This window comes from Hippopotamus amphibius, chromosome 3, assembly GCF_030028045.1.
Source record: "Hippopotamus amphibius kiboko isolate mHipAmp2 chromosome 3, mHipAmp2.hap2, whole genome shotgun sequence".
In the NCBI taxonomy this organism is placed as follows: domain Eukaryota; kingdom Metazoa; phylum Chordata; class Mammalia; order Artiodactyla; family Hippopotamidae; genus Hippopotamus; species Hippopotamus amphibius.
In genome coordinates, this window is record NC_080188.1 from 159,364,624 (window position 1) to 159,385,887 (window position 21,264).

The window sequence follows — 21,264 nt, forward strand, 5'->3', positions numbered from 1 at the left end:
TGAACTTATCTACACAACAGAAATAGACTCACAGATGTAAAGAACAGACTTATGGTTGCCGGAGGGGTGGGAGGGAGGGATGGATTGGGAGTTTGGGATTAATAGATGCAAACTATTATATATAGAATGGATAAACAACAAGCACAGGGAACTATATTCAATATCCTGTGATCAACCATAATGGAAAAGACTATAAAGAGGAATGAATATATATGTATAACTGAGTCAATTGGCTATATAGCAGAAAGTAACATTGTAAATCAACTATACTTCGATAAAATAAATTAAAAAATTCTAATTGCATAAAGGGGGACTGACAGCCTGAGGTCACGTAAGGGTAGGTGACAGAACTGGAACTCAAGCCTTGCGTCTCCTGAACGTGAGCACACGATGGTCTCTGCACACACAGCACACCGCTGGCTCCATCAGCCACGTCGAGAATAAGGTCACTTTCCCAGAATTGTGATAGACACAAATTCGAGGTGAGAATAGTATCTGCTGGAAACAGGCAGGCCTTCCTCTGAGGCCATCCATTATAATCACTTTCCTCTGTGTTCTTGGTGTCCTTTACTGCGAGGGATGCTAAAGCCCATGAACTCCTCATTAGTGATAATTCCCTTGGTGAAGTCTGTGGGAATCTCCACTCATGTTCCCTTGAAGGCCCCAGGAGAGTGTAGAAATGAAGGTCAGATTTAACTCTATTGAGTCAATGGAAGTAGTTGAATATTCCAGTTAGGCTGCAGCTCTTCCTGAACCCTGAGGAATTGAATTTTACAACTCTAAGGTCCTGAACCCTCCTTCTGATGGTCACTGAGCCAAGATTGGCTGAACCCAGGAAATGTTTATCAAGTTCTTTCAGTTCCTGAATGCATTTATAGATGGTAAGAAATTTGCCGGTCAGAGCAGATTTCATCATGAAGTAAATAGCCATTTTGGCCTTTGTATCATCTATCTTAACAGAAAGATGAGTTCATACAAACCAAAAGAATTATTGAATTTAAAAGATTCAGGTGCAAAATCCTGCAGACTGACAGGATTAACTTTTTAGGGAGCACTTTGTGTAGTAAGGTATTTTCCAAAGCCGATTGGTAACCCCCTATTTCCAGCCATTGCTGACATTTGCCCCCAGGATGAAATTGGAATGTTAAAACAGCAGATTCCCAACGTGTCTGCCTGAGGAGGCAGGCAGCCTCAGAGCAGGAAGGGGCCTTGCTGAAAGAGCTGAGTTCTCTGTGATGCTAGTGACTCCCTGTGAGCAGAGGGTTAGTTTAGGAAGCCTTTTTTTTTTTTCCCCCTCTTAAAAACTCAAACTTGAAATGTAAAATGCTGTAGCCACTGTGGAAAACCACTGTGGGAAAGTTGGGTGGTTGCTCAAAACATTACATATAGAATCATGCTGTGACCCACCAGTTCTAGGAATATACCCAAAAGAATTGAAAATGGGTATTTAAACAAAAACTTGTACCCAGATGTTTATAGTATTATTCACAGTAGACGAAAGGGGGAAAGCTGAAATATCCATTAATGAATGAATAAAGAAAATGTGGTATATCGCTAGTGGCGGACTCATACATGTTACAGTGTGGGTCAACCTTAGCAACATAATGCTGGGTAAAAGAAGCCAAGTCACACATTGTAGGACTCCATTTTATATGAAATAGCCAGCGTAGGACTTCCCTGGTGGCGCAGTGGTTAAGAATCCACCTGCCAATGCAGGGGACACGGGTTTGATCCCTGGTCCGGGAAGATCCCACATGCCACGCAACAACTAAGCCCGTGCTCCACAATAACTACTGAGCCTGCGCTCTAGAGCCTGCGAGCCACAACCACTGAAGCTCACGTGCCTAGAGCCCTTGCTCCGCAACAAGAGAAGCCACCACGAGAAGCCTGCACACCACAACAAAGCTTGTGTGCCTAGAGCCTCTGCTCGCCGCAACAAGAGAAAGCCTGTGCGCAGCAACGAAGCCGCAATGCAGCCAAAAGATAGATAGATAGATAGATAGATAGATAGATAGATAGATAGATAAATAGTTAAAAAAAAGAAAGAAAGAAATACCCAGCGTAGCTAAATCCACAGAGATAGAAAGCAGACTCCTGGTTGTCAGAGCCTGGGGGAGGAGGGTGGAATGGGGAGTGACCGATTAATGGGTACAGAGCTTCCTTTTGGAGTGATGAAAATATTCTGGAAGTAGATAGAGGTGGTGGTTGCAAAATATTGGAAGTGTAAATGCCACTGAGTTGAACTTAATATGATTAATTCTATGTTGTATGAATTTTACCTTAAAACAACAACAACAAAACAACAAAACCCCAAATGCAAGCTTTTTCAGAATCCCTAAGTTGTGGAGTTTCAGTTCTGTTAAATCCTGGCAAATAACCTTCTAATAATATTTGAGTTAAGTTTTCAGCTACTGGTAAGAGTAGTGATTTACTGGAAAGTAGGCAAGGTCCTTGGGAGAGTCTGGATTAAAAAACCAGTGGTGACTTGGTGTAACTGATTTTATCTGCGGGGTGGCTTTCTCAGCTTCCCTTGGGGTGTCTTGGTAGGTGTCTTGGGGTTTTAGTTGGCACTGGGTGCTTTAACAACATTTTAGTCCAGTGGCCTACCCATATTAACCATGGGATTTTGTTATCTTCGGCCAATGTTAATTCAACATGGTTTGAGGAATGCAGGAGAAAGCACAGAAGGAGAGTTTTGGCCATTCCCCTGTGATAACAGTGCAGGACTCCAGCTAAGGGGCCAGGAGTGAGAGTGCTGTCATCTGGTGAGCTTCTGGGCTGATGAGAATTCATGGCTAGGATAAGGAAAAATTTACTCAGTGGTGAGTTGGCAATGTAAGATCTTCATTTGCCGGGAATTTTTTCTTTGAACTTTCTGTCCTTGAACTACTCGATGATTTTGAAAGAGATTTGAACTGCCAGATATGAGTACACGTTAAGGACAAAAAAAAAGAGGTCATTTGTCAACATTAGGAAATCATTTAAAATTCAAAATACTGGGTTTGAAACTCAGCTCTGCCTGCTCTAGTTTTGGGCGAATAATTTGCCCGCCCTGACCTCCAGCTAACACATCTATAACATGGATTAAAAAAGAAAAAAGAAACTACATTAAGGATTGTCAAGAGGTTGTCACTGGAAAACATATACCCAGAATGTTACTTAGCGATTTGTATTAGAAAGGTCTCAGTTATATCTCTAGTATATGTAGATGAATGACACCACTGGTACCTGTCTTGCTTTGCAGAGGTCATCAGAGTGTGGGGTGATAGTGTTGGTACCGTGACCTCCTCAAGGGTGAGGAATTCTACATTTCCCCACAGTACCTAGTGTAGAACTCTGCTCTCTATGGGAAAAGAGGCCCAGATCCTTTTCCTTGTTAAGAGTAGGAGAGTGGGGGAGAGTTGAGGGAGGGAGGGAATACGGGGATATGTGTATAAAAACAAATGATTGAACTTGGTGTACCCCCCAAAAAATAATAAATAAATTTAAAAAAAGAGTGAAAAAAAAAAAAGAGTAGGAGAAACAGTAGGAACTTAGAGTCATTATTTAAGAGACCCAGAGTCATCACATCCTTAGAGTTCTCGGAGTCATCATGTCTTAGAGTTCTCTTGCCTCATTGCAGATTGAAAGCCTCAGAATGAATAACCATGGTTAACTCACTCAGTTTATGAAATTGGTCAATCTAGGAGCTCAGAGCTTTCCATGGTAAGCAGGACGATGGTTGCTCTGTTTGTGAATATTAGATGGTCACCTTTAGTGTGTCCCTGCCTGGGAATGGCATGGGGTGGGGTGAGCTGTTAAGGATTCTCGGCTTATGAACAATGTAGGGAATCATGATTGATGACGTCGATCTCTGCTACTCGAAATGTGGTCCCCAGGCCAGCAGCATGGCATCACCTGAGAGCTTGGTTGAAAGACAGAATCCCAGGCCCCATCCCAGATTTCCTGGATCAGAATCTGCATTTTAGCAAAATCTGCAGGTGACTTGTGTGTCTACTGAGGTTTGAGAAGCACTGATGTTGAAGATTGGATGTGGGTCTTTGAATTCAGCCTCCCCATTCTCCACGGAGGAGCCTTCCTGCTTCTGTCCGGCTAGAATTTATCCCTGGTTTATATCTGACTCCCTTACAGAACCAAAGAAGAGCTTTCTAATTGACTGAGAACTGTAGTATCGAGAAAGGAAATAAAGAAGGAACAGAATGTGAAGAAGTTGTTCTTGATTTGAGATTTTAAGATTTACCTTGAAATGAGTGAGTGAGCTCAGGGTCTGTAAGCCTTTTGCTTATGGGACCAGGCAAGTCAACATTTTTCTTCCCCAAATCATTATCTGCCACTTATTGGCCATCTTGTTCTATTCATTAACTCAGCTTTTCTCTCTATTTCCTTTAAGTAAATATTTTAAATGGAGAAGAGCAGACATAAGAAAAACATTTTTATTTCCTTTAAATGGCTATTTTCTGAAATAATTAGTGATGAAAGACTGTGTAATTTTGTTGATGGGATTTGACCAGCACAGTGTTTTCCGTAGTCCTGGGCGTTAGGATGAAACATAAAGATTTTTTTGGTTTCTTGAATATTGGTTTTTAGTGTCTTTTTACCTGCATCCCTGTTACAAAGTAGCATTTTACTAGCATGGCCTCATGACATGACCTCTGTGCCTTTAATCAGTTGATTGACTCTACTAATTTGACATTTTTAAGATGGGGAAGTGAGCTCTGGAACAGGGATCAAGCCAGGTTAACGATTTGAGTTCTCTGCTCTGCTGCTGCCTGGCTGTGTGGTGCAGGCATGTCCTGGGTGTAGTCAGTCTTTAAATGGAAGGGATTGGACCAGACCTATGATTTTCATGGGATGGGGGCTCCATGAGCAGGTTGTGTGTGTATCAGGATCTTGGAGGTGGGGAACATGTGTTGTTTGAGAAGCACAGTACTGCTTCTGAGCTGGTTAACACTGGATGGAAAGCACATGGGACTAGCAGTTAGTGGCAAGTAACAATTTTTAGGGAGGACTGTGTGCCAGGTACTATTTTAAAATTTCGATATGCATATACTTTGTTAAACTTCACAAATTCCTAGAAGATCAGTCCTGTTGTCATATGAGCAGACAGCAGAAAGGTGAAATGTCTCGCTCAAGGTCATCACAGCCAGTATGTGGGTAGATCTGGGATCTGAATCGGCAGCCTTAGCTGCCCCATTTGAGGGACTGGCAATGAGACCAGCGAAGCTAGAGAGAGGGTATGAGTAGGTGGGGGGTGTGGTGGGGTAGAGGCTGGAAATGTTGTGTAAAAGCCACTTTATAGCATTTGGACTCACCTTGGCTTTCTTCTTGCAGTTGTTTTATTAACTGGGGTTTGTGTTCTGCCTCAAACACGTACCAAGATTCCTCTGATATACTGCTGTTTTGGCCTGTTTAGGACCCAACCGACTTTGAGTGGAGCTTCTGGATGGAGTGGGGGAAGCAGCGGCTGGCGTGGCTTCTGCTTGGCCACGTGGGTGTGTCTCAAGTAGCCAACCTGTTTGCAAGGAAGGTATGATTATGTGCTCGTTTCCATTTAAGCTTCTTTCACCTTTGCTTTTTGTGAAGAAAGAGACCTGAGAGGAAATCAGGAGACATGGATATGAGCCTTGGAAACCTGGAAAAGATGAGAAAGAATTGTTACTGGTCAATAAGATAAATTATCAGATAAAAAATAAAATGAAAAGCTAAAAATAAAAGATAAAGATAAGATAAAAATTTCATACATGCTTAACCTGTGTTTACTTCCTCCAAGTCATTTTTCAAGCCAATGGATATGAAGGTTTTAGAGTAAAACTAACTTCAGGTGGTATTCTTTAAGATCATTCTTAATCAAATGATCTTACAAAAACTGCCTGTTGTTGAGAATCTATGTGATTTCACATACAAGTTCAGAAGAAAGAGAATGATTTTATTAAGAAGTGGGAATGATTTTCATGTCAAGTAATTTATGTTAGTCACTGTTCTAGATCAGGATTCTAGCAGTATTTTGCTCTTTCTTTGGCCTGGTTTAGGGAACAAGAGATTCTTCCAAATGGATGTTTGAAAAGTGTTTTTACAAGAGATGGGATTGAGGCCCTCTTTATATCGTAGCTAACAAGGGGCCTGAAATGTTGCCAGGAGGATCTTTCTCTAGCGTAGGGGCCAGCGCCCTCTCATATATGCATCTTGCCTCTGTGGTTTCCTAATCTGAAAAAAATGAATCTGTGCTTGGAAATTTACCCAGTAAAAACAGAGCACAGCCAAAAATGGACTTGAAAGTCAACCCAGGAGAAATGTTTGGTTCTTAGAAGTTCATGGAGGTGAGGAAACTAAAGGGACAGAAGCAGCAGGAACCTCTGGGCTCGAGAGACCCGGATGTGAACTGAGCAAACAGGTGCCATGTGCTTAGAGATGTCACCAGACTTGGGCTATTTTTCATCTCCTTCCTGGAAATTGGTGCTTTCTGGGCCTGATTCTCATCCTGGAATACAGAAAATCCCATTGGCACACAAACTTTGTTTTAAATATGATAATGATTACTTTTTTGTCCTCAAGTGATTTCCATCTTATAAAGTGGCAAAAAATTAAAAATTTTAGATGTCGTCATCTCTGAATATACTTTAAAATTTCATATAACTTTCTTTTTTTCAGTTTAATTGAGATGTAATTGACATATGGCAGTGTATAAGTAAGGTATACAGTACAATGACTTAACATACACATACTGTGAAATGATTACCACAGTAAGCTTAGTTAACATCCATTGTCTAATATAGTATGATAGAAAGGAAAAAGAAAAAGAAAAAAGGAAAGAATGTTTTTTCCTTGTGATGAGAACTTTTAGGACCTATTCTCTTAGCAACTTTCAAATATACCGTATAGCAGTGTTAACCATAGTCATCATGCCGTACATCATGTTCCTGGTACTTATTTTTCTCATAACTGGAAGTTTGTACCTTTTGGTCACCTTTATTCAATTTTATATAACCTTCTGAGCAAATCTAATAATAAATAATCCATTTTTTTGTATTCCTAAACTAGTAATGAATATATCCACCTCAGCCTTCATTAACGGGTTTCTTTTCTTCCACAAATTTGTTTGGTGCTTTGCTAAGACATCAACATTTCTATAAATTTAAAATTTTTATTTCTAACACAAAGCTTCTCTGCCACTAGGTAAATGACTCACTGCCCCTAGGTCTTAGTTTTCCCATCTGTAAAATGAATAGCTTAATACCTGTTTTCTTTCTCTGAGGGGGAAAGATGAACTGTTTTGAGGAGGATCTGTGAAATGCAGGCAGCCTCACTGCTGCTGTTGTCGGAAAGGGTCAGCTGTTGTGGAGTGGAAGAGTGTTGGGTGATGGATTAGGTCCTGGGCTTTCTCACTTATTAGCTTTCTGACCTTAGGAAGGCTTTTCACCACTAAATCTTAATTTATTATTTTCTGTAAAGTAGGGTTGATGAGGTAGTATTATTCTTTTTTTTCCCTCCTTTTAAAAAATGGTGGGCTTCTCACTCTTCACAATAGCCAAGACATGGAAGCAACCTACATGCCCATCAACAAATGAATGGGTAAAGAAGATGTGGTACATATAACTATGGAATACTACTCAGCCATAAAAAAGAATGAAATAATGCCATTTGCAGCAACATGGATGGACCTAGAGATTATCATACTGAGTGAAGTAAGTCAGAAAGAGAAAGACAAATAGCATATGATATCACTTATATGTGGAATCTAAGATATGACACAAATGAACTTATCTACAAAACAGAAACAGACTCACAGACATAGAGAACAGACTTGTGATTGCCAAGAGGGAGGTGGGTGGGGGAGGGACAGACTGGGAGTTTGGAGTTAGCAGATGCAAACTATTATATATAGAATGGATAAACAACAGGGTCCTACTATATAGCTTAGGGAACTATATTCAATATGCTGTGATAAACCATAATGGAAAAGAGTATGAAAAAGAATATGTGTGTGTGTGTGTGTGTAACTGAATCACGTTGCTGCACAGCAAAATTAACACAACAATTTAAATTATTGTACTTCAATAAAATAAATTTTTAAAAAATGGTGGGCTTTATTTGTTAGAAATGTCATTAAAAAGTAAGGATGAAACATGGAAAATGTAGGACAAAGAGAAAGCACCAAAGAAATGGTAGAAATAAATGCAGCTATATCAGTAATCACAATCAGTGTGAATGGACCCAATCCACCCCCAACCCCAGAAAAGGATTGTCAGACTGGATAAAAGAAAAACAGAAAAAAGGAAAATAAACAAAGAAATAAAACAGAGTCCAGAGGGGTGCTTCTTAGCAAGATATACTTAAAATGGAAGGACACAGAGTGTTTGAAAGTACAATGATGGAAAAAGATGTTCCAGCAAATATAAGACTCATCTTTGTCACATCCACCCAGGTACTAGTACAGTTTCATTAACAGCTGGCAAAGAACATTATTTGTGACAAAGAGGGTTCTTGTTTAATGATAAAGACTTCATTTCATTAAGAAGATATTATAATTCTGTTTATTTTGCTTCTAAATATAGAAAGCAAAAGTTGATCAATACCATAAAGATAAACAGATATATCTGTGATTGTAGGAAGAGATTTTAACATAATTTCACCGCAAATTGATATATCAGATAGAAAAAAAACAAATACAATTAATAAACTTTATATAAGAAGTGTAAATTATTACATCTAATAACTGGAGAATCACAGCCTTTTAAAGAACACGTAGAAAAATATTTATAAAAATTGACCACATCTTAACCATAAAGTAGTTTTCAATGAATTTCAAAGGCTGTGTTTTATATAGGTTACCTTCTCTAATCCCAGTGCAATTAAGTTGAAACCAATAGCAAGACGACCTGAAAACTCTAATTCATTTAGAAATTAAAAAAGAAAGCATACTTTAAAATAACTAATAGGTAAAAAAAGAGATCATACTGGAAATTAGAAGATAGTTAGAAATGAATGAAAAATATATATCAGGTAGTTTAGAAAATACCTTGTAGGGTGCTATTTGAATAATTTTAAGTTTGTGTAAGGGCATAACTTTACATGCTCATATTAAAATAAAAGAAAGGCTGGTCATTAATGAGCTAAGCATACAATGTAAGAAATTAGGAAAGAACAGAAAAAAGAAACAAGAAAGAGGAAGGAAAGAATAAAAATAAGAGTAGACATTAATGAAACAATCAATGGCATGATTGGGCAAGAAAAACATGCGCAAATAATATTAGGTGTGGAAAAGCAAATAAAAAATAAAGTAAGAGGATATTTTGCATAACTTTATGACAATAATCTTAAAAACTCTGGCAAAGCAGACATATTTCTAGAAAATATAACTTACCAAAACTGACTTAGGAAGAAATAGAAAGACTGAATAGTACTATAAGCATGAAAAGAAATTGAGTGAGTAGTTAAAAATATATTTGTAAAGAAAACAGTAGTCTAACACACCAGTTCTGCCAGACATCCAAGGCACAAATTATCTATGTCTTTTCCAGGCTTTTTCAGAAAAGAGAAAAAAAGGGAACATTCATTTTATGAAGAAGAGAGCATAAAATTGATACCAGAATCAGATTATGTGCCTTACCAGATGCTATGACTTAGAAAGATATAATAATTAGGACATTGTTGTATTGGCACCAGGATAGACAAATAGACCAATGTAACAGAATAGAGTTTAGAAAATACCTGTATGTAAATGGAAACTTGATTTATGACAGAGGTGGCATTTCAGATCTGCATGGAAAAGGTAAACTGTTCAATAAAAAGTGCTGACACAATCGTTTAGTCATTAAAAATAAATGAACATTTACCTCATACCATTCATTATCCATTTTCAATGTGAATTAGGGACTTGAAAAACGAAAGTATGAAATGTTTAGAAAGCGTGATGTAGGCGGACAATACTTCTTGATGGTAGGCTAGAGAAAGATTTCTTAATTAAGACACAGAAAGTACAACTTGTAGAGGAAAAAATTGATAAGTTTAACCACATTAAAACCAAGAACTTATCAATTGTATAATAATCAATGTACATCTTTGTGTGTATCCAGAAACACAGAGAAGAAAGAGAAAAGGCAAGTGACTAATTGAGAAGTTATTTGCAGCCTGACAAAGGGTTGGTATTTGGAATATAAAGAAATTTCAAAAGAAAAAAACCAAATCACCCAATAGAAAAAGGGCTCAATATGTGAAAAGGAATTTGTAGAAGAGGAAACACAAATGACCAAGAAACTTATGGAAACATGTTCAACTTCATTAGTAGTCAAGCAAATGCATCTCAAAACTGCAAGATATCATTACATACTTTGAGTTTGGCAAAGATAAAGCAAAACAAAAATTCCCCGATGATATCAAGCACTGGCCGCCTGAACTCATACAGAGAGGTTGCGAGCATGTGTTGGTATGGCTTCTTTGTAATACATTACCTAGTGAAGTCAGAGAGGTGAAAAGCCCACAGCTGCCAGTGCTAACTCGGACATGTTCCCTGGAGAAGCTCTTCTCCCCCAGTCAGGGGACATGAGCCAGGGCGTTCATTGCAGTGATGTTCGTAGTAATAAAGAGCGAGAAGCAATCCCGATGTCCGTTATGGGGAAATGGATGAATTGTAGTGAATTTATTCCATGGGAAGGAATGAATTATAACTGTAACTGTCAACATGGTTGAATTTCTGGATCGCGACATTGAGCTAAGATGGCAAGTTGCAGAGGAATCTATCAGATATGATCCCATGTGCGTAAAGCTGTGCAGACTAAATGATATATTCACATGAATGACCACAGAGATGAGATAGCCATGAAATTATGTTCAGCATAGTGGCTAGAGCTGGTTGGGGATGGAAATAGAATCAGAGGGGGGATATGCAGGGCTCTATTTTTGTTTGTTTGTTTTTGCTTTGATAATTTATTTTTATTGATGTATAATTGACATGTTTTAAATTGAGGTATATTTGACATATGCTCAGGGCCCTTTAAAGCACTGGTAGCTTTGTCTTCCTTAAGCTGGTGCTGGGTATGCAGGTGTTATTTCATTATTCTTATATCTTATAAACTTTATAAATATTCCTTTCCCTGTGTTTGATATGATATTTTTTTAAAAAATAGGTTTAGTTTTTAGTTTTATTTATTTTATTTTTGGCTGCATTGGGTCTTCGTTGCTGTGTGCAGGCTTTCTGTAGTTTGTAGTGAGCAGAGGCTACTCTGTGTCTCAGTGCACGGGCTTCTTACTGCAGTGACTTCTCTTCTGCAGCACACAGGCTGTAGCCGCCTGGGCTTCAGTAGTTGTGGCACGTGGGCTCAGTAGTTGTGGCACACGGGCTTAGTTGCTCCGCAGCATGTGGGATCTTCCCAAACCGGGGCTCGAACCTGTGTCCCCTGCATTGGCAGGAGGATTCTTAACCACTGAGCCACCAGGAAGCCCGATATGTGTTGTATTTTTAACTGAATGTCTGGAAGAAGGAGGAGGTGAGGTGCCCTGGGCACACAAAGTTTTCATGTCCTGCCCTCCCCACCGCTCTGCCATGTGCATCAGACCCAACATGGCCCCGTCTGACTGGTCTCCTTTGCCTCACACTCTTCTTCTTGCTACCTCTTGTTTGCTTCCTGGAGATCAGTGTTTCTCTAGCCTTTCTTTTTTCCATTATATCTTCCCTAGGAACATTTTTAGCTATCTTTCCCCAATTGTCACTTCCTCTCTGTGAAATTTTAATACCACAGATATACCGTCTGTTTCTGTGCTGTGTGCCTGCCTGTGCTTTATGCATAGAGGAAGGTTTTCTTGTCTCCAAGAACCAGCCCTCCCCCACCCAGAGTAGATATAGCCCCAGTAGACGATGAGAGATGTAGATTAACCCTCTGCTAGTGGCCAGATGTTCCTCCCTCTTTCCAAATTTCCTCCATTTTCAGCTCCTGTTTTGTATCTACCAGCATCAGAAATCTACCTAGGTTAGAATATGGATGTTCCTTTGGTTAACTTGCTTGTAGCTTTGAGTTAAGGCTCTTTCTGTTAGGACGCCATATTCAGGGTGGCTAAGAGCTCCTGGCTGAAACCCAGGTTTGTCACTTTTGAGCAATGCAGTCTTAAGCCAGTTCGTATCTTGGAGACTTTCTCCTCATTTGTGCAACAGGAATAGTGCTGCTTGTTTCCTGGGGTAGTGGTGAAGGTCTGATGGTTTTCAAGGTTGTGCTGGCATACGATGACAGCCACGTAAGAGGTGGCTGCTGCTGGGGTCTGCTGGCCTTTGCTGTGTGCCGTGACTTCGGTCTGTGTGTGCTTCTGGGAGCAGTTCCCTCTATGGTTGTTCAAAAGGGAGGCAACTGTCTGAGATTCTGAAACCCCGGAGGGCAGAGGCTGTCTGTTCAGCTGTACCTACATTCCTCTCCTGCCTGTCTTTGTCAGGTCCTGTTTCAAGCTTGTGCTGGGTTGTGGGAGAAAGGATGGGGAGACACAGCCCCCTCCCCCCGAGGAGCTGAGTGAGAAGTGACAGAGGAAACCAAATCCTGATCAGGATCCTGGGAGGAGTGGCCACATCTGCCTGGGGGTGTCAGGGAAGGACCCGAGGAGCTGGTTCTGAGCTGTGGCTTGAAGGGGGTGGAGTCATGTGCTTATTTCAGCTTCCTGCATCTCCTTACCAGACATGGGTGGACAGGTGGACTTGTCTTTTTATCTGCAGAGCGCATGTTATCCAAACTCAGTAGGAGGTTTTGTTTGCATTTTTGTTGGAACGAGGCAGAGTTCGTACGGAGTCATCTGTGTGTGTGTGTGTGTGTGTGTGTGTGTGTGTGTGTGTGTGTGTGTCCCATCTCTCTGTGACTGCAGGTTTGATTTGTGCAACAGCTGGTGGGCAGGGTTCTGGTTGGCCTGGGGCACAGTGCGCTCTTTGTGTGAGTCTGCTTGGTCCTTATGTAAGTATGAACCACAACTTTGGCCCCATTAGTTCCATGCTTTCACCACCTGTACTGAGGGTTCCAGATGGCCTTAATTTGGATGGATGTTTTTGGCACTTATTCAGGGTGGAAGATTTGGGCTGTACTTGTCTTTTATTTCCCCATTCTCGGGGGCATCACGAATGCTGTGCATCATGATGATACTGTACAGAGGATAGGAGTTGTCACTTCTTGTGGTTGCCACCCTTGAGCGCTGAAGGATGCTTCCCACCTCCATCTACTGTCTAATCCTGTCTCTACCCGTGTGGCCCCACCTCCTCCCAGAGAGAGGCAGAGAAGAAGTTATGTTCAAAAGTGGGATTTTCTTTTTCTTCCTTTTTTTTTATTCACCATGGCAAGTAATAAAACTTTCCACTGAGTTCCTCGGCCAAGGTTAAACGCCTTTTCTCTGGGTAGGGCTCTCTCTGGGTTTTGGCAAGACTGCACTGGGGGCAGCGCCCTGGAAGGGAAGGCTGAGTAACACCTCTGAGCTTTGGCCGTGGGTTAGTTTTGATTGGAGCGTGTGTGGGGTGGGTCAGACAGTGGCCTCCGTTCTTAAACACCCTCACTACCTGAGACATTGTGTTCTCTGCCCTCAGAACCAAAAATACCCCATGTGAACTTCTTGAGGAGGCTGGCCGTGTGTGGGGGCTAAGGCTGGGTGCCGCTGACCACAGGGTGCGTTCTCACTCAACCTCTGACCGGCAGGACCCACACCATTAGCCCTGGGCCCCGACCGGCTGAGCTCACCGGCCACAGGCTGAAAAGCGTGGTCCCGTGGCGTTGGCTGAGATGAACACACTAACCTCCGGGAGGCCGTGGTGAACAAGCAGGCGCTCCCTTCCAGCGTGTTATCGAAACCACACCCCTAATGGGAATCTCATGCACTAATGGATTTCCTGGAACTAGGCTCTTCCACCTCCATCAGTGCATCTCTAAGGAGGGATGGGATTGGCTTTGTTTGGGCTCACTGGTCTTTGCTCCCAGGAGAAGCGGGCGAATGCAGTTGTCTGGATTCTGGGATGGTTTTGTGGTTTTGGTTATTTTCCCTGTTTGTTTGTGTGGGGTATATACACATATATGTATTTTTTTCGGTGGCAGCTGCAGTTGATTGTGTAGTATATAATAAATTATGCCGTGCATAAGGGTTATTGATTGACTCCTTTTATTTACTTCTCTAACAGTGCCCCCACTGAGTGGTTTCTGGGCAGATGTACAAAAAGAATTAATACCCAGCAAAGTCTGGTCCAGTTGCCAACAGGAGACTTCACCAGGGCTTTGCACTTTGGTTCCTCCCTACAGAGGCGAGCTGGGGAGGGGGACCACTCAGGCACATCCTGTTACCACTCACTGCCCACAGCACAGAGCACTCTAAAGCCGAAGGGAGGAAGGAGAGGTGGTGTGAGGGGGGCATGGCCAGCCAGCTCTTCCTGTGGCTGGGTCCTGGCCCCCTATTTGAAGAATATAGATTTGCACAGGAAAGGGCCACAAGCCCACGGTCTGTTCTCAGGGGTAACGACTTCAGCCTTTGAAGCACACCAGCTGAGTTTGTGGATCTCTTGGAAGATTGCCCTGGGGTGACAGGCATCAGGTTCCATAAAAGAGTCTGCATTCATGAGTTGGTGCCTGTGCCCTGTCCGTTGTGCAGTATTTGAGGCTTCCCCCAACACAAGATTTGTAAGAGATCCCTGTGAGTGAAAACAGGAAGTAGGCAGTGAGATGTGAGATAACACCTTTCCCTCCTATCTGCAGTGGCAAAGTAATCTGTTCTAAGGGGTTAGGTGTACAAGCAGAGACTTTGGAAATCAGCAGGTTTTCACATTAGTGACTAAAAAGCCCCAAATTTTGGTGCTAATGTCTTGTTCGTAGTCGTAATGACCAGGTTAAATCCCAGTACTTGGGGAAGCATATTCATCTATCCGTCCACCCACCCACCTACCCACCCGCGTGTTCTAACCAGTCATTTCGCCGATGTTTATGAAACACTTGCTGTGTGCTGGGTACCATGTTAGATTCTTACATCATCGTGTTATGAACAAGACAGGATATTAATATGTTAAGGGAGTTTATCAAAAAAAGTCAGTTATACTCCGTTTTGAGAAGTGGTTCCGTGTACACACAAGCAGCAGTGGAAGCAGAGGGCAAGTTTGCCTACCCAATTCAGTCTGGCCTAATCCCATCAGAAAGGCCGTAGGATTTAGTCTCTCTTTATTTCAGCTGCCACAAAAATAGAGTACAGTTTCTTTCTTATTGTTTCTTAGACTTAAAAAAGTTTCTCCTCTTCCCCTGCCTTCCTTTTTGTCTCCTATCAGGAACTGAAGAACCTGGAATGAAGAGAGTGAAGGGGGTCAGGATAGTTCTGATGGGCTGGCATCCTGGGCCCCAGCAAAGTTCACTCAATCCATCTTATTGATGCGAGGTTCAGGTTGTTCACACGTTGATACACTTTAAAAGAGCATGGTAAATACAAGTTAAAGCCGTGGTGGGATACCACTGTCCAACTACCAGAGTGGATCAGATAAAAAATGGTAACAACACCAAATGCTGGTGAAGATGCAGGTAAACTGGAGCACTTGTATGTTGCTGGTGGAAATGGAAAATGGCCACTCTGGGAAAATGTTGGGCAGTTTTTATAGAACTAAACGTGCAACTACCACGCAACCCAGCAATTCACTCTTGGGCATTTATTCTAGAGAAATAAAAACTGATATAAATAAAATATAAATAAAAATCCACCTTGGGTGGATCTCAGGGAATTATACTGAGTGAAAAAAAGCTAGTCCCAAAGGTTACATACTGTATGACTTTTGAAATGACAAAATTTTAGAAATGGAGAAGATGTTAGTGGTTTCCAGTAATTAAGGATGTGGGGTAAAGGGAGCAGGAAAAATGTAAGTGTGGTTATAAAAAGGCAATGCAGGAGGTGATGGGGTGATGGGGCTGTTCAGTTTCTTTCCTGTGGTGGATACTGAACCTGTATGTGACAAAAACTTTTACGTGATAAAACTGTATATAACTAAACACACACACACACACACACACACACACACACACGAGTACAAGTAAAAATGGGGAAACCTGAACATTTGTGGATTGCAGCAATGTCAGCATCCTGGTTGTGATGTACTCTGGTTTTGCATAATGTCACCACAGGGGGAAATTGGGTAAAGTTGCTGTGGGATCTCTCTGTATTATTTCTTTTAACTGCAGGTGAATCTACAACTGTCTCAATAAAAATCTCAGTTAAAGAAAAGCATTATATAAAAGTAATACTTGATTAGAATTTAAATCTCTAAATTAGAAACATCACAGCCCAACATTATATTAAGATTGTGTTTTATTTGTACACGTTACTTGATCAACATGATTCTTCGTGCCTTATTTCAAGTGAACAAAAGTTCCCGGTCATAACTGTCATCTGAACCTCTTAACTTAAATGAGTTGGGCTGTTTTGACTTTCAGGCAGATTTTTAATTAATTATTTAATTAAAAAATTTTTTTTGGTTGCACTGCATGGTTTGTAGGATCTTAGTTCCCTGACCAGGGCTTGAACCCAGGCTCTTGGCAGTGAAAGCGTGAAGACCTAACCACTGGACTGCCAGGGAATTCTCTAGGCAGATTTTTTTTTTCAGATCTTTATTGGAGTATAATTGCTTTACAATGTTGTGTTAGTTTCTTCTGTACAACAAAGTGAATCAGCTGTATGTATACATATATCCTCATATCCCCTCCCTCTTGAGCCTCCCTCCTACCCTCCCTGTCCCACCCCTCTAGGTCATCACAAAGCATCAGGTTGATCTCCCTGTGCTCTGCAGAAGCTTCCCACTATCTGTTTTACATTTGGTAGTGTATATATGTCAATGCTACTCTCTCACTTTGTCCCATCCTCCCCTCCCCCCCGCCCCAGGTCTTCAAGTCCATTCTCTACATCTGCAGCTTTACTCCTGCCCTCCCACTAGGTTTATCAGTACCGTTTATTTAGATTTTATATATATGAATTAGCATACTGTATTTGTTTATTTGTTTTTCTCTTTCTGACCTACTTCACTCTGTATGACAGACTCTGTATAACAGACTCTAGGTCCATCCACCTCACTACAAATAATTCAATTTCATTCCTTTTTATGGCTAAGTAATATTCCATTGTATATATGTGCCACATCATCTTTATCCATTCATCTGTCGATGGACATTTAGGTTGCTTCCATGTCCTGGCTATTGTAAATAGTGCTGCAGTGAACATTGTGGTACATGTATCTTTTTGAATTATGGTTTTCTTAGGGTATATGCCCAGTAGTGGGATTGCTGGGTCATATAGTAGTTGTGTTTTTAGTTTTTTAAGGAACCTCCATACTGTTCTCCATAGTGGCTGTACCAATTTACATTCCACACCCTCTCTAGCATTTATTGTTTCTAGATTTTCTGATGATGGACAATCTGACTGGTGTGAGATGATACCTCATTGTGGTTTTGATTTGCATTTCTCTAATGATCAGTGATGTTGAGCATGTTTTCATGTGTTTGTTGGCCATCTGCATATCTTCTTTGGAGAAATGTATATTTAGGTCTTCCACCCATTTTTGGATTCTGTTTTTTTTGTTTTGTTTTGTTTGTTTTTGATATTGAGCTACATGAGCTGCTTGTATGTTTTGGAGATTAGTCCTGTGTCAGTTGCTTCGTTTGCAAATATTTTCTCCCATTCTGAGGGTTGTCTTTTTGTTTTCTTTATGATTTCCTTTGCTGTGCAAAAGCTTTTAAGTTTCATTAGGTCCCACTTGTTTATTTTTGTTTTTATTTCCATTACTCTAGGAGGTGGGTCAAAAAGGATCTTGCTGTCATTTATGTCATAGAGTGTTCTGCCTATGTTTTTCTCTAAGAGTTTTTATAGTGTCTGGCCTTACATTTCGGTCTTTAATCCATTTTGAGTTTATTTTTTTGAATGGTGTTAGGAAGTATTCTAATTTCATTCTTTTACATGTAGCTGTCCAGTTTTCCCAGCACCACTAATTGAAGAGGCTGTCTTTTCTCCATTGTATATTCTTGCCTCCTTTGTCACAGATAAGGTGACCACATGTGTGTGCGTTTATCTCTGGGCTTTCTATCCTGTTCCATTGATCTATATCTTCATTTTTGTGCCTAGGCAGATTTTTAAATCTTAAGCTTGACATAGACTATGTGTGTGTGACCAAAACTGTATGTATTTACCCAGATTCCACTGAGAACTTGGAAAAACTATCTTTAAAGTCCTTCTAGTGATGAATCAGAAGTATTGTTTTGGAATAAAATATAACACACTTTCTTTTTTAGTTTTGAAAAGTTAAAAGATTCCTGGCATGGAGGCATATTTGATGTCAGAGACTCAATATCTGATATTTAAGCATTTTTGCTTAAGAGCTAGACACAAGTTTGATAAATTAAATACATAAGCACTTTTGGAGTAGAAATAGGTGGGACAGGGCTGTCTTTAGGTCTTTGCATATGAAAATGGTCTTTGAAACACTTGGAAAAAGCCCTCCTCAGAGCAACAGACCTTCTATGCTGCTGCCTGCACTGTTAAGTAATGTCACATTTCTATTTCTTGCCCTCTCTGCCCTGCTTCTTACAGGTCTAGGTGTGTGTGAAGGAGGGATAGCGGTTGCAGGAGGGGTGCCCTAAGGGCTGCATTGATAGTGGGGACTGTATTCCTGTGGTGACAGTCAGAGAACAAGGCATGGAAAGCTAGTCATGCTGTATTAGCATTTTAGTGGTGTTTTGGGGATGGGATTCTGATTGCATTTTTATAGGTTCCAATTGTATTCACTTCATATTATGAAAAAAATCAATATTTTAGTGGTGTTCTAATTTATGTAAGTTTTAAAATAGGTGATTCTTCTTGCATTTTTCACATTGTTCCCTTTTCATCACCCGTCCGCCATGAATCTATATAGTGGAGTTGCCTTTGCCCATTGGGGAGGATGAGTGGGTAATAGGAGGGATAAGAGAATGTAAGGTTCACGTGGGAGCGTTTTCTGTGATGTCTTAGAGAGAATGGTATCAGATGTCTGCTTGTACTCCTTGGCAGGAGGAAGGTGGTGGGGGATGAGAATATAGGACAACCTGTGTGCCCCCCAAGGTAGCATTTGCGAGCATGGGTAAACTCATCAGAGACTCTCTGGAGCAGGTGGGGTTTGCACAGCACTCTTAAGTAGTTCCTGAAGGTTCCTCCAGCTGTTCCAAGCTGAAGCAGCTGAAGTCTGTGGTTAAGGTCCCAAATGAATCCCAACCAACAGGCTTCTTCCAAATGGATCAAATAGCACTCAATAAAAATGTAGTTGTGTTATATGTATATATATGTAACCATGTATGCATGGAAAAGGATTCCAAATGGTAAGTGCTGTAGATCACGTTGAAAAAGACACCTCTTCCCTTTTTGTCGTTTGTTAAAACTACTTCTTAAAATAGTCTTTGGCAACCTTGTTCCTTATAATTGAACTCTATCCAGAGGTGAGCATTTGGGGGAAAGTTTGAAGCAAATTTATGTGGCTGTTTAATGTGGGTAGTAAGATGGAAAAATAGTAAAAATGAACTGCAGATTTCTCTGATTTTCTTGGAACTTCAAAGTGGCTGGCCTAGTCACTCATTTAAAATGTTCTCTCTTGGGCTGGAGTATAGGTTTGGGAAAGAATTGTACTTAGGCAGTATTTTGGAAGAGTTGGCACTGAAGGATGGGATTTGCAGTTTGCAGTCCACGTCTCTTTTCCTTAAAGAAGTCTTTCTGTTTTCACAAGAAGACCTACTATCAGGCAGTCCCCACTTTCAACTCAGTGTATTCCTGGAGATCCTATTTTTGAGTGCTCACCAAAAAGATACAGCACATTTCCCTATAGGAATAATAACTAGTATGTGAAGTGTCTTCCTATGTATACAGACATTGTAAGCATTTTACATGCACTAACTTACTTAATCTTCATGACAACCTCATGAACTAGGTACTGTTATTGTCCTAATTTTATATATGAAAAAGCCAAGGCACAGAGAGATTAAGTAACTTCCTAGGGTCACACAGCTAGTTAATGGGGACACCAGGATTTATTGAGGCAGTTGAGACTTCAAAGCTTGAGTAATCACACCACCGTGATATGTGGCCTCTCAAACAATGTTAAACATTATTGTGGTTTTTAAAGTAAGGATTTACCAGCCAGATATGACCAAGAGTAAATATACTCCTAAAATGGGAATAAATGTATTAATTAGATTGTATGCAAAGTCCCCATATCACTGAAAGCAGGTAAGCTATACTTTTTCTGTGACACAAATTTGACTGTAAATAATATGCTAATGAAATAAAAATGTAATTAGATATTTACTTTTAAACCTCTGGTTTAGATTTTGGAAAGCCTTTTGTGGTTTGGATGGTTCAATTTTCTCAATAAGACTCCCGAGAAATGTAGTCTTTATCTCACCTTCGTTTGGCAGACTCGTGTATGCAGTGGCTAGTGTGTCACATTGGCAGCTTTTCCAACTATCTTCTGGCTCCCATAATGTCTGTTGAAAAGTCAGCTATATTTCTTATTCTTGCAAGATCTGGTCTGGGTGTCTTTGGCTGAAGGCAGGAAAGTGGTTCCTTTCTTCTGGGTGGATCCAGTGGAGTTATGGGGACCTGGGGGTCCGCAGCTATCACTCTGAGGTTAATGTGGAAGGTCCCTCTGAATCCTCTGTCTGTGTTACAGTAAATCCCCAGGGCAGTGAGAATAGTTTGGCTAACAGGTCACAGAACGTTATCCTCTTTTATATAGAACCTTCAATGGGAATGCCTGTTAGCTTACCCTACTCTTTTTTTTTCCTTCCTCCCCCCTCCCCCCCCACTGTCTCTCTCGCTGGGTCCCTCCCTGTCTGCAGCACAAACCCTGGATCCTTGCAGCCTATGGGATGTGGGCCTGCCGGTGTGTGCTGGGGACCCAAGGCATGGCCATGGTTCTCATTCACACCACCATCTCCTTCTGCGTTGCCCAGTTCCGGTCGCTGATCCTATCATGGCTCTGTTCTCTCTTTCTGCTGTCTACACTGAGGTTGCAAGATGTGGAGGAAGTTAAGGTAAGAATCTACTTTTTTTTTTTTTTTTTTTTTTTTTTTACCGCTGGGTAGGAGAAGGCCCCTTTGGCAATGCCCTCATCCAGGTAGATGCGTTAGTTTTCAGATGAGTCAGTTGAAGAACTGTGGTGGGGCTCCCCCTAGTGGCCATAGGGGGTTAATGCATGTGAACTTTGGTGTTGCGTTCTGCAATCTTTTGTGTCTGGCTACATCGTAGCCTTTGGAGGTTGCCCAGGGCTGACCTTGTAAC

General features: G+C 41.0%; 1 protein-coding gene across 7 annotated transcripts in view; it reads left to right on the plus strand.

The window, feature by feature from the left end:
- HHAT (hedgehog acyltransferase) overlaps positions 1–21,264 on the plus strand; it is a 324,736-nt gene that overhangs the window by 50,027 nt on the left and 253,445 nt on the right. For 5 of the 7 annotated variants that reach the window (XM_057727696.1, XM_057727697.1, XM_057727698.1 and 2 more), the window contains exons 4-5: positions 5,414–5,527; positions 20,823–21,017. In XM_057727696.1, the coding sequence (XP_057583679.1) occupies positions 5,414–5,527; positions 20,823–21,017 (309 nt within the window). The remainder of the gene's footprint in view (positions 1–5,413; positions 5,528–20,822; positions 21,018–21,264) is intronic. The other 2 variants (XM_057727700.1, XM_057727699.1) reach the window with 2 other exon arrangements.